Source organism: Plectropomus leopardus, chromosome 1, assembly GCF_008729295.1.
Source record: "Plectropomus leopardus isolate mb chromosome 1, YSFRI_Pleo_2.0, whole genome shotgun sequence".
NCBI classification, from domain to species: Eukaryota; Metazoa; Chordata; class Actinopteri; order Perciformes; family Serranidae; genus Plectropomus; species Plectropomus leopardus.
Window position 1 is genome coordinate 37,983,133 of NC_056463.1, and position 18,703 is coordinate 38,001,835.

Genomic DNA, 18,703 nt, shown 5'->3' on the forward strand with positions numbered 1-18,703 from the left:
TTTAGGGGCTTTTAATAAACAGTGCATTCAGAAGGTTCAGAGTCCAGGTTGAGTTGGACCTCAATAACTTAAAACTGCTGCAGCCATCTCCTGGAGTCTCGTCATGGAGCAGTTAAGGTGTTGCAAAAAGTTCACAAATAGTCTCATTTCAAATCAAATTTGAACTAAAAGCTCACTTTAATTTTGCAGATTATAAATCCTGTCAGTGCTTTCACAAACAAACATGAACAGTAATGAAAAAACAGGAAAAGCAGAATAGAATAGTTTTTTCTGATATAAAAATAGAAGTTTTTCAGGGAAGAAGCAGTACTGAGGAGCAGCCAATCAGCTTTACTGAATGAACGGGGTCAGATGATGAGACCAGAAGTTCAACCTGAAGAGCTGAGATTTAGTTCCCTCTCATTCCTGGATACTGGAGTACTGGAGTAAAAACATACTGTACTTCCACAGCATCTCTTCCAGATGATAGTCTGTACCCACCGAGGGAAACATTTGGGAGGTTTTCTATTTCCCTCACCTTCATTCTGTCACTGTCTTTCTCTCCGACAGAGTTACAGGTCAGGCTGCAGAGGTCGGGGGTCAGGCTGCAGAGGTCAGGGGTCAGGCATTGCACACTTTCTGTTTCGGACCTGAACCACTTCCTTCCTCTCCTTCAGGAAGTTTCCAAAGGCATCAGTCTCTTTGCTCTCCTCCGTTGCTGAAAAATAAAATAAAATACATGTTTTCCATTAAAAGTCCAACCTCTTAATTGTATGCAGGCGACCACTGAGGGTTTTTAATAGTTATTTTTTACAGTGTATATGTGTGTTTTTCACAGTGTATAAACAGGTGGTTGGGGTGGTTTCTTTTCTCACCGTTGTGATCGATGTCGTCCGTGTCACTGTCCACCTCCTCCTCCTCTTCATCAGGGTTACCACGTGTCATGATAAGGTCACTGGGCCCAGCTACATCAGCATCCTCTAGAAACAGGAAGTCAATCAGCAATATATAACAATAAAATACAGTGCAACAAACTTTGGGTGACCCTTTGAAACCTGGATCAACATCACTTTTCTTATACTGCTTTCAAATGTATTTAAAACTTTAAACCTCTAGAAATTAGGTGCAATTTCTTTCAAAAACATGGGAAAAAGATAATGGGCAACCTAAAACTGCATTCATCTGCATTCTCTTTTTAACAAAGTTGTTCTTGGCCCACTTCCAACATATTTTTGTGTCTACATTAAGCAAAAAATGCTGTCTGTTCAAAATACTTGTTTTTATTGCCTATACCTATAAGGGTTCATATGGACTTTGACAAAAGAGACTTTATGTCTGCAGCTTCACAAATGTAGAATCTTCTGCAGAAAGACTTAAAGTTTCACTCATTGGTTCCTGGAGGCCGTTTCAAAGCTCTGCTGCAGGACTTTTGTATGTCATCTTCTACATGCCAATGTCAGAGTGTATCTTAGCTGGTCTTGTTTGTATGGTTCACTCACTTATTGCGTATCTTAACATATTGTTTAGTCCATCTTATAACTTCATTTTGTGTTTCATATTGTTGCTTTGGAGTTGTATATTTTGATTTTGTATTTTTGTTCCATTTTGTCTGCCTCTAACTTTTGTTACTGCTTGACTTGGCCAGGACACTCTTAAAAAAAGATATTCTTACTCTCAGGAGTTTTTTGTCTGGTTATTAAAGGTTAAAAAAAAAGGCAAGGAATGTTCCACAACTTACAAAAAAAAAATTGTAGATGTGGAAAATTATTTTTAAAAAGCTAGGGAAAAATGTCTAGGGTGAAGTAGATAAAGCTAGACAAAAACTTTATTTAAAACTATCATAATTACATATTTTAAATGATCATCCTTTTTCCAGGTCACTTTTTTTTCTTTTCTTTTTTTTTAAATTTTCTTCCTTATTTTGTTTATTTAAAAAATTGAGGACATTTTCTTGTACTTTCTTTAAACTAAATTCTTTAACATTTTTGGGTGATAATTTCTTTCATTGCTCATTGACTTCTCATGTTTTTGAAAGAAATCAAGCCAATTTGCTCTGGTTTCAAAGGGTTAACAGACAGACTTATACCTTCTCCAACCATCACCATCAGCAAGAGTGATTGAGGAGGAGGGGGGGATTAGAGCAGCTAAATAAAGTGTTACCAGTAAATACATACAATTTTATATTCAGTATTCAGGAGTGGTCTCTACCTGTTGAAGCTGTGGTCGTCATGTCAACAGCTCCCAGGTCCTTCCGGAGCCGCTCCATCTGCTCCTGCTGCTTCTTACTCTGCGCCTCCGCCTGATGGACAGTAAGTCAGTGTAAACATGGAGATGTTTGAGGACAGACAGAAAAGGGAGACAAAAAGACAGAAACACACTCACCAGCTGTTTGCGCAGTCTTTCGTATTCGGGTCGATAGTCCCTGAGGAAGGAGGAAGAGTTCAGTTTATCAAGAACAGAATACAGCAGCCACCGCACTAGACGTTATTATTTCCAATCCAAGGCCACGTAGGCGTGTTATGGAGCCATAATGGAAAGGTGACCCCTTATACATGGGAGTGGCCACGTATGAGGGGTTTCTGGGAGGTGGTAGTCCATGATTTCACAGAGGAATTGTGGATTCAAAACTTCTCGATGATCTGCTCAACTTTTGAAGAGTTATGTGATGCAATAACAGCTCTTGTAGCTCCTGCTGCATCATGAGGGAGCCAGTTCCTACTGACAAGCACACAGCCATAGCACCATGTCATCTGTTGCAGTTTTGTGAAATACAGGTTTTTTGTATTGCCTGAAATACCATCTCATGCAAGCAGAAAAACTTTTTTCGATAAATGGCAGTTTTTTCGAAATTTCCAGATTTCCATTAGGCGTACTATATATCATGTGGCAATAACGCTAATCATATTTTGCATATTATATATTTGCAATTTTAATTTGTGCAAGTTGAGGATGAATGGAAACCCGCCTACTACAGCTTTAACTGATATTTCCCCCGTCACCACTTCTTCATTTCTTTCTGGAATGTATCTCAGGTTGGATGAACTTTCTTTTTTTTTCTTCAAAGATATTTTTTGGGCTTTTTTTCGCCTTTATTTGATGGGACAGAGCGTACATGGGAAAGAGGGAGAGAGAGAGGGCACAACATACATCAAAGGGCCGGTGCAAGAGTCAAACCTGGACCGCTGCAGCAAGGACTCAGCCACAGTATATGGGGCGCCCGCTCTATCCACTTAGCCCCTGACGCCCCTGGATGAACTCCCTTATTGACAAGACATAATCATCTCATGATATTCATCTGTCAAGTTTTCAAACTGCCTCACAACTCTTTTCTCATTTAAATCTTGTAAATAAATAATCCGATACCAGGATTCAACAACATTATCGTCATTATGCAAGCCTAACCACAACTGTGTCGGCCTCAAATGGTTTACTGCATTAAAAGACAACATTGCTGTTTTTTAACATTAACGTCATCTATTCATGTTTGGGGTATGGTGTGGGTCAGGTGTTGAAACTAGAACAGTTATGATGTTGGTTTCAGTAACTTTCTGATTAATAGTCCAGCCTTAATTTGATCTGACATCAACTCCTCCAAGTTTGACAATAACATGGGGCGTAAACACTGGCACTGTGTAGCTGTGTTAGCACACCTGCATTCCAGGAATGTGACAAAAATAACTGTGATTAATGAAAAAGTTAGAAAATAGTTTATAAAAGTTTCAGTTTACCTCTCATACTCCTCAGCCGCATCCTCTACCTGAGAAAACAGCTCATCCAATCCACTTCCTGTCACCGCAGACACGCCCACCACCTGCAGACACGGAGACGGCATCAAAGACTGGGCTTTACTGTATGTTTTATTCTTTAGCTGGAGTCTACAGAGTTTTCATGCTGCTAATTTCTGATTTTATTTTGCCCACAGATTTCTATAGTAATAATAATAATAATGAGAAAGTGTGTTTTTTGTAACACTTATCAAAATCAAGGTTACAAAGTGCTTTACACATACATACAATCCAATAAAAAACACAGGCAAAATACAACACAAAAAAAGAAAAAAAAAACAGTGGTTGAATTTAAAATCGAACAGAGCAGTGCAAAACTCAAGTCCACTGTCAGGAATAAGGTACAGTATTATAATAATAATACAAATATTAATATTCCTTTAAAGAGAAATCATAGGACTGTCTGTCAATTTAAAATAAGTCTTCAAGAGTGATATGAAAGAAGAGAGTGATGTAGCAAGCTGACGTTGGTTTTGGTTGGATTAACATTGTCTCACTGGTTACTTATTTGCTCTTTGTTGTCATTTGTTTTCCTCTGAATTTTACTTTAAAATGTTAATTTGGGTTTTTTTCGTAAGTTTGCTTTTTGCTTGCTTTTGTTGCTTTCAAGTTGAGGAGTGGTCAGTTTGAATAAGCCTCTGGCTTCTTGACCTCTCCTGACAGATTTTCTTTATGTTTGTTTTATTCAACTGGATTTCCTGCAGTTTTTTAATTGTGTGCAACTAAACTAAACTAAGAATAGATCATATTCTAGCAATGTTCCTCAGATGGAAGTAACATGACTGGATGACTTTGTTCATGTGTCTCTCAAAGGTGAGGTTAGTGTCAAAGAGCAAACCCCGATTCATGACATTTCTTTTGACATTTACCAAGAGGCTGTATCAAGAAAGATTTTACAGATAGCCAGATACATTTAGGATTAAGAGTAGATCCACATTTAACTGTCTTGCCCTAGTTTGAAGTTTATGTGCTCCTAATAGGACAGCTGGACAGAATAGGTTACCACAGTTATCTTTCGAAAAGTTAGCTAGCTTTGTGACACAGAAAAATCCAGTTAAGACCCAAGGCAAGTGATTAACCCACTAATGTCACTTTGTGGGACATGCCCCAGGTGCTGAAATGTGACTGGAGATCTTTACAAAAATGCTCTTGGAACACTGGTGTAGGTGCACATCATTCAGAGTTTTAGACTGTTTAATGCAGAGCTACTTTTGAGTTGATAATCCTAAATTTATCTGGCTAAATGTTAAAACTTTCTTGATGCAGCCTTCTGCTCTATGCCCATCCTCTTACCCTCAGGTTGGTGTAGAACTCGTCCAGCACCAGACTCATGGAGCGCGTCAGGTTGCTGACATACGAGGTTTCCTGGTTCAAGGCATCCTGGAAAACCTCAAAGTCCTGCATCCACTCCACTGCAAAGCTGTGGTCGATAATGTCGGTCTACACAAAACAACAACAACACGAGTTAAACCCTTAACAAGTCAGTAACAGCTCCATGTTACAAGTTGCCACAGCAAAACAAGTCATATGACACACAGAAAGCGACCTCACCTTGTTCATGACAACGATGAAGGGCAGCTTGGTCTTGTAAAGAATACTGGAGGAGAGAAACATGAGCTGAGACACAGAACTGGAACCGGAACTGCACAACGTCAGTGAGACATGTTAGCTTTGTCTCAGTGACATACAGTGAGTACAGAGTCTCTGTAGGTTTTGAGTCTAAAAAAGCTGAGAGGGATACAGTCATAAGCTCAGTTTGGCACCTGCAGGCGTACAGCATGTTGGACATGAAAGTGACGGGGTTGACGCTGCGGGACGTGTCCATCACATAGATCACGACACAGGGGAAGGATGACGCCTGTAACATATATGTGCAATAGAAATTTTATGATACATTAACGATCAAGGAAAGCAAACAAAAGTCCACTGTGCAGACATACCAGAGCCTCTGTGATGATGGTTCCAGACGCAGACCAAGTGAAGACTTCAATCTGACCCGGGGTGTCAATTAACACATACCTGCAGAGGTAAAATGTCAGATACAACATATTTTATTTGTTAACATTTTAAGATACTTTACAAAGAACAATGAGACAACAAGCATCAAGGTTTCCCACATATTCATTTATTTGTGGCGGTTACAATCCAAACATCTGCCAAACTGATTTTAAGTTTTGAAGCTGGAATGCTCATGAGGAGCACAACTGAAATCTAGCTATCTATCTATTTATCTATCTACTGTATATATATACAGTATGTGTGTGTGTGTGTGTGTGTGTGTGTGTGTTAGTGTGTGTGTATATGCATTTCACCACACTGTCGGAGCACAGAGCATACTCTGGGCACAGGTGGAGCAGCAGAACATCAGATCCAGTGAAACTGAAAGTTGTATAATTGCGCTAGGTTTAAAGTTTGCATCTATCCATGTGATCTGATCAGCTCTGACTGGAAAAACAGACAAATTATCAAAAAAACAGGGAGTTTGCTGAACCCCTCTGAAATGTTTGATACCTCTGATTTCTATTTTAATTTGAAAGTAAGAGTTCCACCTGAAGGCAGCATGGAACCTGTAAGGCGTAAGAGAAAATTCGACACAGTAAGCAATGACACCCAGGAGCTCTTATGGGTTTTTATGGGTTAAAGGCAAACAGGAAACTGTCTCTTTAGAGTAGGATGTGGATGGAAATGTCCAAGTGGTAGATGGTAGGTGATGTCACACTTCTTCACACCGTGCAGAAACTGTCACTACCAGAACCCACTCAGCTGTACAGAGACAACACGGGGACAAACAGAACTACACTGACAGCACAACAACGGCACATGATGCAGAGAATTTAGGGGTTAGCCTAAAAGGTGAGGTAACAGTCTCGGGCTATGCCAGGTTGGCATTTTGATTTTATTTTATTTATTGAATCTTTATTATTAATTCTATTTTTTTGATTTCTATGAAAATGGTAGAAATTAATGGTAGAAATTAATACAAATCTACATGATAAAAAAAACCTTGCAACAGCACATTTGTACGTTATTTCAAATGATGGACTAATCCAGATTTGGTGCCCTTGTATTTGTGGCACAATTACAGTGTAAAAACAAACAACAATGGTGGTTTATTTTGGTAGTAGTAGTTCATGGTAATGAAGGGACATGCCTCCCAGTGCAAGACTGTGCCTCATTTATGCGTTTTTTGCACAAAGGCTGACACTGACCTGTGATTCTGCTGCTTCTTCTCTATGAACTGCATCACCTGAGGAACATAAACACACATTTGTTACTCCATCGCTGTCTGTTGTTTGTCATGATTTCATCAGAGTGTTGGTTTGAATAATGGAGTGCTTTAACTAAAGTACCAGGACCTTTAATATAAACAGTTAAGAGCATGAAATAATAATAATGAGTTCTTATCTTTAGTCTACATATCTCTGAGATATCATTTAAGAGAAACATTTTAACCTTTTACCATTGTCTTGGAGTCTATAGGGGTCTTTCTAAATGTTTGACATTTTGTCTGATAATATTTTTCCTTAAAAAAGCCCCCAAAAATTGCCTGATTACTTGTTATCCTCGATGACATTGGCCAGCTGACAGTTTTTGGACAAAATGCTCCAGTACATAATCAACTGGATGTTATGTTCTTTGTCTAATTTAATCATATCATTGGTAGTACTCATAATACTGCCTGTGGCAGAGATTTGGAGTTACATTTGACTTTGACTTAGCTCTTTTGCATTTCACCATGAGGTGAGGAGAGTTACATTTTGTGACATAGTGCCTAATAATTATTTCACTTTGTAATATCCTTAAAAAGTTTACATGTCATTTGATGAACAGAGGTTAACAGATTCAATTAATGTGTTTTTATAAACATTTCTCTTATTTTTACTTCATAAAGGGCTTTGGACATCAAAATTGCACATTACGGCGCTTTAAACTGAAGCTGTTTAAATAGTCCTGGAATTTGGTCAAGATATTTCAGAGTTTTAGTTAAAACACGCTGAAGTTTTAGTTTAAAGAGTGTAGATATTTATTCAAATGGTTCATAGTTTTGATTGATTTAGTCTGATTAACCTGATCAAAGCGTGTGGCGAATAGGTTGAGTGATGTCACGATGCCTCCATTTGGTCCAAGGCCGTACTGCTTCATCACCTCCTTGTAGTTCACAGTGTCCCTGATGTCTGAAAGAAAGAAGACAGACAGACTGAAGGTTACAGAGAGCAGGAGGGACAAAGTACTGAACACTGTCTGGACTGACTCTGACTTAAGGGCCGACCACACCAAGCAGTGTGAGCATCCACACTGATGAACGATAACGTTTTGTCGAACATCAGCGTAGAGCTCGCCTTACGCATTCCACTGCCAGGAGGCTGAGGAAAAACAAACAGAGAACTAGAAGGATATGGGTTCACCAAATTCTTCAAAGACTACAGGAACTGGGAGAATCAAACACTATATTGCGAGAGCAGTCGTCTTTTGAAGACAAGTTTCATTCATACTTTGAGTCGACATCAGTTTGCTGACATTCTGTCGATGGTAAACGAGGACATCAGTAAAGACAAAACCAACTTCAGAGACCCCAACAGTGAAGGAGACCATTTAACTGCATGTCTCAGAGAAAAATTACTTTTTTGTGTCATCTGCAGCCCAATAACAGGTCATACAGCTGTTGACAGCTGTGATTATACCATGTTAAAGGTTGTTCCTAAACCCTAAAAGAAGGAGATAAGCTGCAATTGTAAGAACTCCTGAAACTTTATCCTGTAGAAAACTCTGTGAAATATACTGATGACACCCAGATTGAACACTTCAAATTCAGAGGATTTGGATCTAAATTCAAAATTCTTTATGTAGCCTATAAATCATCATATTGAGGTGATGTTTTTTAATCAACACCAGACTTTTTTCTTTCATCTTCTTCTCCTGAAGAACAGCACCATCTGCTGGCCAGAATCCGTACAGTAATATAGTCAGGAGCTTCATAGCTCTTTTTCAACAGAAAAACAGACATTTTGTGATTGAAGTTGGATGTTAGGGTCTATTTTGGATGTGACATCTGAATAAGACAGATCCTTATTGGCTGTTAGTATTTCTTTCGTTCATGAAATTGCTCTAAGAGGGATCCAAACGATATTGTTTGCCAGTTTCGTTGTCAATGTAGTTGTACTGTGGATTATGCCATCCACTTGGTTCAGAATGATTTCTAAAGCTATAAATAAAGTTATAGTTATCGTTCTGGGTGTGGATGGCCCTTTACTCTGCATAAACCCTCCATATCTATGATTACAAATGTGCTGTAATTACTGGAAATGTTTGTAAGCCACTGTTCACTCTGTCTCTAACCGAACAGCACTGTTAAATATGTGTTGTGAATGTCCAGGAAATTGAGTGATTCTCACCAATGTTTGCAGGAAAAGGGACTTCATGAACGGCAGGGTCCAGGTTGATGACATATGGAGGAGCTTTACCAGAGTGAAGGTGAGCCGTCAGCCTCTGAGGAAACAAAAACACTGAGATCAACACAGACCTACTGTACAGAAAACAGGCACGACATGATGTTATTTCCAAGGGTTTTTGCTTTAGAAAAGTTTTTACAAAAGAAATAAATATCTCATATATGTAACACAGTTCTCACCTGCCTCAACAAGACAAGGTTTTTGTCGATGCGAAGTGATAACTGTCTGTCGATTCTGCCATAATTTTATGATGATTAGACATTAATAATATACAACCGAAAACCAAAAATGTCTTAAGGAAGTATTTCACTGCTGGGAAGATGGCCTTTTAATAAAACTAAATTGTCTATGAAGTAGAAAGACACAAATACTTTTGATAATGGTGCTACATGACTGAACAGAGAAAAAGGATGCTTTGCTCAAGAAGTGAAAAAAACAAATCAACCTGCAACTACCAGAATGCACTGCTTCACACGAGACAAATACAGGAGCTCATATGGGTGAAACAATGGTGGCAGGTTGAAAAAATGATTATGGTAATATCTAGGCACTGGTTAGATGAAGGGAAGCATTTGTTTTGATACAAACTGAATGAAAATCAGCAAAGTATCCCTTTAAATGTTAACTTCTTGTCTGATTAAAGGAGCATTACCATCAACAGCTTGACTGTTGTGCATCAAGTGTTCAAGGGTTCAGGGATGAGGCCGGTGATATATGCTATAATTTTTTTATTGTGTCAACAACCATTAAAAGATTTCAAAAACACAAAGTTCCTACTGAAGACCTAAATCTTTATAACACTTTGCAAGGATGGGAGATATGGTGGCAGGTTTGGGTAGGTGTTTAAGCCATAGAGCAGCAGGATTTAGGGGTTCGCCTAAAAGGTGAGGTAACAGTCTCGGGCTATGCCAGGTTGGCATTTTGATTTTATTTTATTTATTGAATCTTTATTATTAATTCTATTTTTTGTTATCTATGAAAATGCATTTATGTGTTTGATTACAGTTTGATTACAGTTTTTGGACAACAACGGAGCTCTTTGGCACAGAGGAAGATTAGGCTGTACGCGCGCGCGCACACACACAAATTCACACAGTACTTGTTAGAAGATACATTTACTATGTGAATATTTGAAGTGTAATCTGAAATTTAGATAAACTAGTGATTTCTATCCAATAGTAGATAATTAATAGTGAGAAAGCAAACAATGGAACACATTACAGTGATGAAACCCTCTATTTTCTATCATATTCACTGATGTCTGACAGAAACTTGGAGCAGAATAGCTTTTTAAACAGCCATGTGCACAGTTGGCTTCCCCGGCTTGGTACCTGTCTGAAGAAGCCAACTCACGCAGTTAGCTTCCGTTAGCCACACTCGCTAACTGACCTGAACGAAGGTGGTCTTTCCGGACCCGGCCATGCCTAGCACGATGAGACACACGGGTTTGTCCCGGGCAGCAGCTCCCGGTGTCCCGCTGTCTTCCCCCGCTGCTGAACTCTCTTGGTCTTCCATTAAAACCTCTTCAGCACCGGGACACTGCGCCGCGGCTGCCATGTTGTTGTCTGTTGTGGGAACCGGCTGCCGTAAAGGCACCGGTACTGTCGTAAAATATGACGCTCGAAGATAGGAAGAGGATGAGAAGGATAAAGGGTGACGTTTTTAATGAAGGAGGCTACATGGGTGTACAGGTGTGTAGATTGATTTGTATTGATTGCAAAGATTATACGTGTAAAGCTGCAAAAATATATAATAATTCAGTAAAAAAAGGCATACTGTTAAAAAGTCTGAAACCTTCTGTCACAAAAACCTTGATGGGCACCAGTCTGTTGTCTTAGAAGAATATTCTACATTTTTAAATGTATTTAGGAACCAGGTTACATGCTTTAAAACAAAAGCCTGATGAAGATCAGTAGTGGTTGAAACATGTTGGCTTTTTTTTTTTAATGATTCAGGCACTATAATAAAGGGGTTTCTGTTTTGTTGTTTTAAATGTAATTCACATTTTTTTGGGTGCCTGGATTTACTAACTCTTTAAACTTAAACCAAGTTTTAACTCAACATAAAAACATGAAGATATAAAATAATCAAAAGTGCACGGTACATAATAAAAAGTAAAAAAAAAACCCAAAAAACACAGTAACACAAGAACTGATGGGGGTCAACACGTAGCCTACACCATAGGCAGATTTCCATTAACCCTCAAATTGCTCAAAATTAAATTGCAAATGTAAAATACGCCAATAGAAATATGTTATTTGGGGGGAAAAAACGCTTGAATGAAGCGGTATTTAAGGGGATTCGAAAGTGCCAAAACTGCAATGGAAAAACTTTTTTTTGCTTTTCTAGGTCACATGGTGCTATGGCTATGTGCTTGTCAGTAGGAACTGACTCCCTCATGATGCAGCAGGAGCTACAAGAGCTGTTATTGCATCACGTAACCTTTCAAAAGTTGAACGGATCATTCAGAAGTTTTGAATGCGCAATTCCTCTGTGAAATCGAGGACTATGACCTTCAAGAAAAAGCAAAAGGGGCCTGCCTTTCCATGATCACTCACATAACACGCCTATGTTGCCCTCTGTGATAAATAATGACAGCTAGTGCGGTGGCTACAATAGAAATAAACCTGCTAATGTTTTGAACATCCATCACCATGCTTCTTGGAATGTTATCACCAGAGGAGAAGTCAAATAAAGTCACTCATTGGAAACACAGCCATCTCGCAATTGTGTTTTATCCACATTGTGAAATATATCACTTACATCATACAAAATCTTTCCCAGCATCTCTTAAGCCCAGTTGCAAACCTCAAAAATACAAAATCAGTTCAAAGTAAAACAAGGGGGCATATCAGCAAAGCAGTAAATTTCTGTAGAGCTTCATATTACATTAAAGCATAGTTGCTAATGCATTTCATCTGTGGGCCCTCCTCACAGTATGTATGTATATATATATATATATATATATATATATATATATATATATATATATATATATATATATTTCAATACCAGGCATTTTTGTTTGCTAATGCTTTTTGAATATTTTACTATGGACATTCTTGTAATATTTTTCTGATTTTTTTCTTGCTTTTATTCCAAGGGTATTCAACATTTTTATTATTTTTCTTACATGTGTTTCTGTCAGGTGTTTTATATATTTTTTCAGATATATTAATAAAACTTTTAAGTATAAGTAGTAAGTAGTATAATAAGTAGTAAAAAAAATCCAACCACCACAGGTTTTAGGACTCATTTCTGGGGCACTCTTTATGTAATGTATTACCATAGGTATTCCTGACAACAGGCATTTTGACTTACTATAGCAGAGGCACAGATGAATCACATTTCATGAATGACGACTCTCATCCATAAAGTGTCTCAGTGAGTCTAGGGCCATGGACCAAGCACACTTCGATTAAATGCGCTTGTTTTTAATGTTGTCAGTTTCACCTGGGCTATGATTCCTGCTTCATTTTATGAGGCTATTTCAGTTTGAAGTATAGTTGATTGTTCCTTTTCCTGCAAGAGCAAGCGTTAGACAAGGGGAGGAGCATATGTGTCAATTTTAATGTTTACACATTAAGATTGAAATTTCAATGTTTAAACATCATTATTGTCATTTAAATGTGTAAACATTAAAGATGACATTTTAATGTTTAAACATTAACATTGACATGTACCCACAGTGGTAGGCATGGCTATTAAAGGTATTTCAACTTGCATTCAGACTAAGGTAGTTTGAGGAATTAGACGAACGCATCTGTGGTGAGTCCCCTTTGTGTCTTTGTGAAGGTGTGGTCAGGACGACTTAGTCAAGAAAAACACTTCTTAGCAGCTTTTAGATTTAGCTTATTGCAGTTATTAGTATTTGGCGGTATGGCTCTGTTCTGGGGACCCCCTGCCCTTCCACGTGCTTACGAGGAAAGCGTTAAACAGGAACGCCACACGTTCCTGAGGCAGGGAGAGCAGCAGCAGCAGCAAAAAGAAAACAACAAACCCTCCCACAGAGCGGGCACCAATGACACAACATCGTAGAACAAGTCAGAGCAGCACAAAGGAGGAGGCGGCGAGGAGGAGGGCGCAAAAGCAGTATGCAGAGGGAAAAGGGAAGAGCAGGCAGGCTAGAGCAGCTTAAATAATGTGGCACGAATGAGTTAAGCGAATCAGATTCTTAGAGGCAGATCAGCTGGCCATCAGCTGATGAGGCTTGCATGATATCAGCTGACATCAGCAGTAGCAATGCTATGCATAATTTTAAGGAGAACATAAAATGACTTAAAACTGATCTTTGGGTTAGAAAACTTATAAAGAAACCTGCAGTTTATTAAGATGGTCGAACATATCATAGGTGTGTCACTCATGAATAATGCACACAGCATAACACCAGTGTATGGATCAGCAGCGCATTTGGTTTAAATTTGGCATACAATCAACGTTATCAATTGCTTCAACCAAAGAAAAACTAATGAAATTACTTAAGTTTGCAGGTGATATTCTAGTAGGAGAGTGTTGTTAGACAGTGAGCCCTGAGCCATGCGTCCTGCTGTGGTAACTGCCACCCTGCTCCTGGTGTTGCTGATGTTCGTGTCAGACTCTGCAGCCTGTAAGAATCAAACTATCAATGTTCTGCACAAACGACAACGTGAATCTGACTATACTCCTTTTTTCCCCCCTGTGACATAGGGGACCCTCTTCCAGACTGTAGCAATACTGCCGCATGTCAAGGGATCAAAGATGAAGGTTGTATCAAGCTGGGTGAAGACCGCTGCGTGAAGGCGTTCTGGTGTCTATCCACAACAAAGTGGAGCTGGATCAAGTGGTGTGTGCCATGCACAGTGTCACCCCCCCACGACCTCCTTACTGGATCGGACAATATTTAACCTTTGTAAGCAGTTAAAGACTCTGTTAGTGGATAATTTAAGGATAACAGAATTGAATTTCCACCTCAGTCATACATTTACATGTAAGAAAAAGTCAAATCATGTTTTTAAAATACATGTTAAGATGTAAGTCCCACTAAAGTTGAAATTCTCTGAATTGTACTTATTAACACACCTAGAAAATGTGGTTGGGGGTTAATTTACTCACACACATACACTTTCATGTATACAACTCAACTGGACTTGAAATGGCCTTGGCTCTGGTTCTGGTTCTGCACATGTTACATAGTCCCCACATTGGGATTTGTCAGAAGTCGAACAACATACATTCAAAGAAAGCTGAGAAAAACAAAAGAAGAGGAAAAAGGAAAAAAAAAAGACGACTCAAAGGGAAAGCACAGAGTACCTACAAAATGTACAGGGCCGATAATTTATCCATGTTGTTACTGTTCGGCATGCAACATGTCAACTGGTAGGAGGTCTAATGGTGTTGTGACACAGAACACGATGCTCGCATGGCGAGTTTACATACAAAGTATGTAAACTATATATATATACATATATATGCACACTTAAACATACTGTAAACATTGTTTTCAGGTTTGGGGGGGGTTCAGCATGTTTTAAAAGTAGTATAAAGCCTTACGGGTCTCTAGCACTATATTCACGCTGCAAGCCTTAGTGCTCAACTCTTTTTTAAATGTAGCTGTTCATATGTAAAATGTTGCCAAAATCAGACTCCAATGTAATCTGATCTGTATCTGATTTAGAACCACCCATCCGCAGTGTGAGCGTAGAGTAGAGGTAGCTGTGTGATGTCTGATAAATATCCTCAAGAGATGTCACGTGGGTCAGGGTTGGTTTAAGATTAGTTTTAAAAGTTAAAAAATGAAGGTGTGGAGTTATAGTTACAGTAGTGCACTGATGAATCTGTGAATCTTCATGTGGCAACCAGCTGATGGTTGGATGAAATAAACTCCTAGATGAATGACAGCAAAATCATAATCATTTATCTTTTTGCTTTTTTTTCAGTGCTACAAAGGAAATCTGATGTATGACTGGACTGATGGAACTGACCTCACTTTCATAAGATTTGCTCATGGGCAGCCAAACGTCTTTCAAGAAGCAGAGGAATGTGTTGACATTAACTACAACTGTAAGTTCCAAATGGGGCAGGACACTGACTAATTTCCAAAAAGTCAGTGTGAACACCAAACAGATCTAAAAGAAAAAAAATGATAATTTTCTTCTTTGGTTCAATTGAACCAAACTACAGGTATGAAACAGACTTTAGACAGTCTTTGCTTTCCACTGGACAATAAAAGTAATTGTTTCTGTTCTTTGCTTTCCAGTCTGGGGACAATGGAATTAAATTCCTTGCAGCTTACCAAGACGATATGTGTGTGCAGTGAAAATCTAATAAATCATGGTGGACATAAGGAGTTGATGAACTGAGGTGATTTGTCTGTTCTACTGTAAGCATTATATGTATTTGACATGTACTGCAATAAATGTTCATCGTCAGCAAACATGTTGAGGGCTCCCGTTTCATTTTTGTTTTCATATAGCAGAATAACAGCTGTAGAGTTTTCCAAGCCTGGGCGATATACCTCAAAGGCAGTTCAACATTGCCAGACTCTCTTTGACTGAGATTCAGATTATTCATTGTCCCCTTACAGGAATCTGAATCTGAATCTGAATCTGACTGAGCTGGCTCGACAAACCCTGCGGCCCCAGTCAGATGCCACCATGGTGGTTATCACCTTTCTCTGGTTACTTGGGCTTCCTGCTTTAGGCTCCGAGCATGTTCACATTGCATGCGGCCTACTTCCACCTTTGAAAAATACTTTTTAAAGTATTACAGTAAAAAACTACCCTGTTGCTTCAATTAAGGCAAGAGAGGAATGCTGGCAGAAAATTACTTATTATGCAGATGCACAAGTTAATATAATCGATTTATCTCTCCGATATATATATATGTGTTACTCTGCAGCTCTGAAACTTGAGACTTGATGCAGTAGATTAATCAAGAACTATACACAGTTCCATCATGATGGAGACATATATATTGCTTGAGTTTTTGGAAAAATCAAAATGAAATTAATTTTGTTGATTGAATAGGCCTATTGTCTGTGATAAATACCACAGACTAATCCATCTGTTGTAATGTACCAGCAGTGTAAAACGGACTTCCACAAATCAGAACACAGCATTTCAACATCCACAGTGATAATGTCATGATAAGCTTTGAAGAATCATATCCCATTTCATATGAAAAATTACTTCATCCTTATTAAAAATATATAGTAAGCTGTTAATGCTTAAATTAATGCTCTCAATGAACTACTTAAGAAGTAGTAGTAGTAGTAGAGAGCAACAACCAAGTGAATAAAAAAAACAACAATATTCTTGCTCAGATTTTCTGCATCACTTAAACTGTAGGTTTCTGTATAAAATATATATGTACGTAAACATAATGAAATACATACAGTGAGCTCTAACTGCACAGCATGGTTCGGCTGAATACTTGCTTTGACAAACAGCCAATCCTACCATCAGCATTGGCCTTTTCTATGTAGTTATGGTAGTAACTGTAGATGTGAAAAAACACAATTTATTTATTTTTACCATTTGTATGTGACAGGTACCTGTCAACAGCAATCCCCATGAGGTTTTTGCGCTACACTAGCATTACCAGCATATTTTGCAATTTCTCATTCAGCAACCAGCAGCCTCTGGACTGCCTAATACCAGCTGGCAGCTTGCTTGCTATATGTCTGAAACATTGTGAACACCAACCTGGGTTGTAATTTCTGGAGAGTGTTTGGGGCGGCAGTGAGTTCAGGCTGATACAGAGAGTGAAACAGTATGTTAAGCTCATGTGATAAGAATAGTCTTATCAGGCTAATGTTATGACATCAATATACGACACAAAGCTTTATAACAAGGCTATTCATTTACAAACTCGACTGCGCCAGATTTTAAAACCTGGAAATGTCGATGGGCCAGACATTTTTAGTAGCGAGCAGCCTAGTTAGCCCATCCATTTAGCAGCGCTGTAGTTAGATTCTTTGTTCCATCCACAGATCTGTGGTGATTCACACACTCTAAAATAGTGCTTTTCCAGCTTTGGTGATGTGGTTGCCCACTGACATCAGTCTGATTAGCTGCAGCTGTGCGCTTGGCTCATAGGCAATAGCTCAAATTCCAAGTACTTTAGTGATATAATTCCGTTTGATACAAGCGGCATATTGCTTTTAGTGGGGTGGCATAGTTCAATATAACATACATTTGTGCATTTCTTGATGAAAGCACCACATTTTGCAGATATATTTGGAACAAAACTGGATATTGGGCCAGTACAAACTCAGACCCTCATTGCCATGGCAGCGTTTTTTAAAAATGGCTTTCCAATCTCATTAGACCCACATGCAATAACAGACATAATTTAGATCCTACTAACCCTGAGAAACAAATTAATTACTCATTCACAATTCTATGGACTTTTATAAAGTCATTGGTCATTCCACTTTATTATCATTTTTATTATATTGTGCCGTGAATCAGTTACAACTGGCAACTGGTCTTGTATTATTTTGACACATGGTGGATACTAGAGCAAATGTGGCCGTTGTATGTAGCTGCCCAATTACTCATATGTTATTACATGTATGCACTTAATTTGTATGCTTACAAATACACCTATTTAATTTCAAGAATTTGTTATTTGTGACTTGCATGGTATTCAGCCCATGACATGTCCACACTCTGATTCACAGAGTCCTCTCACCATCAAATGCAAGTGCAAGAATCTTTTGCACATTTTCAAACCAGCAGTACTCTTCTTTGATGTTCTGATCAGAGTCCTCCCTGCTCCAAGATGCCCTGTTGATAGGTGGTACAGGGTTTTTTTGTGGTGCTACTGACAACCTGTGAAACTTCTGTGTAGCAGTTTGATAAATGGCCCACTTTCTTTTGGCGTGCAGAACCCCCAACAATCATAATGCAGCAGTCAACTCCTTGGCCTGCAAAGGCAAGGTGTCAAAGAGTGAAACACCTGTGCCATGAAAGGACTTCTTTGAGGTAACTGCGCTAGGTTTAGGGTCATATTGTCAACTGCAGCAGTGGTAAAGACATCAACATGTAGCAGACAGGGCGTTTCCACTGGCAGGCGGGTTCAGTTCAGTTTGGAACTTTTTTTTTTTTTTGCATTTCCATTGTGATAAATAGTGGATTGTCCCTTTAGTTCCTTTGTGACCACTACCAGCCTTTAGCTGCAGCTGTAGACTGAGAAAAAAAGAAAGTTTGCTGGGCTGACTGTCGGCAACTTTTAAGGTGGAATTTAAGCCTTGCTTGGAGAAAAACATGTGCCAGACTGTCGGGGCTTTCAGTGTGCTCAGGCAGAACTAAACCCCCACTCTTACCTGACAAGGAGTCAATGCACAGACCCGCTACTTATAGATATCGCAGAGAGAGTCAGGGTGCAGACTTCACTCTGTGTCAGCGATGAACAATAAAATAGTGAGTATAAGGTAAGGAAAGTAAGGAAAGGAGCAAGAAAATGTGAGTGTTGCTGGCAGAGCAGTGAGGAACAACGACCCCACCC

General features: G+C 38.9%; 1 protein-coding gene across 1 annotated transcript; it reads right to left on the minus strand.

Annotated features, from left to right (window-relative positions):
- Nucleotides 1-418: 418 nt before the first annotated feature.
- gpn1 (GPN-loop GTPase 1) lies at nt 419-10,805 on the minus strand. The gene is made up of 13 exons (XM_042486531.1): nt 10,604-10,805; nt 9,158-9,251; nt 7,833-7,939; nt 6,974-7,011; nt 5,705-5,783; nt 5,528-5,622; nt 5,316-5,361; nt 5,058-5,204; nt 3,708-3,790; nt 2,362-2,401; nt 2,188-2,278; nt 855-959; nt 419-697 (listed from the first exon to the last, which is right to left on the minus strand). The coding sequence occupies exons 1-13, from the start codon at nt 10,769-10,771 to the stop codon at nt 594-596; spliced, it is 1,197 nt and encodes a 398-aa protein (XP_042342465.1). The 5' UTR covers nt 10,772-10,805; the 3' UTR covers nt 419-593.
- Between the last annotated feature and the right edge of the window lie 7,898 nt (nt 10,806-18,703).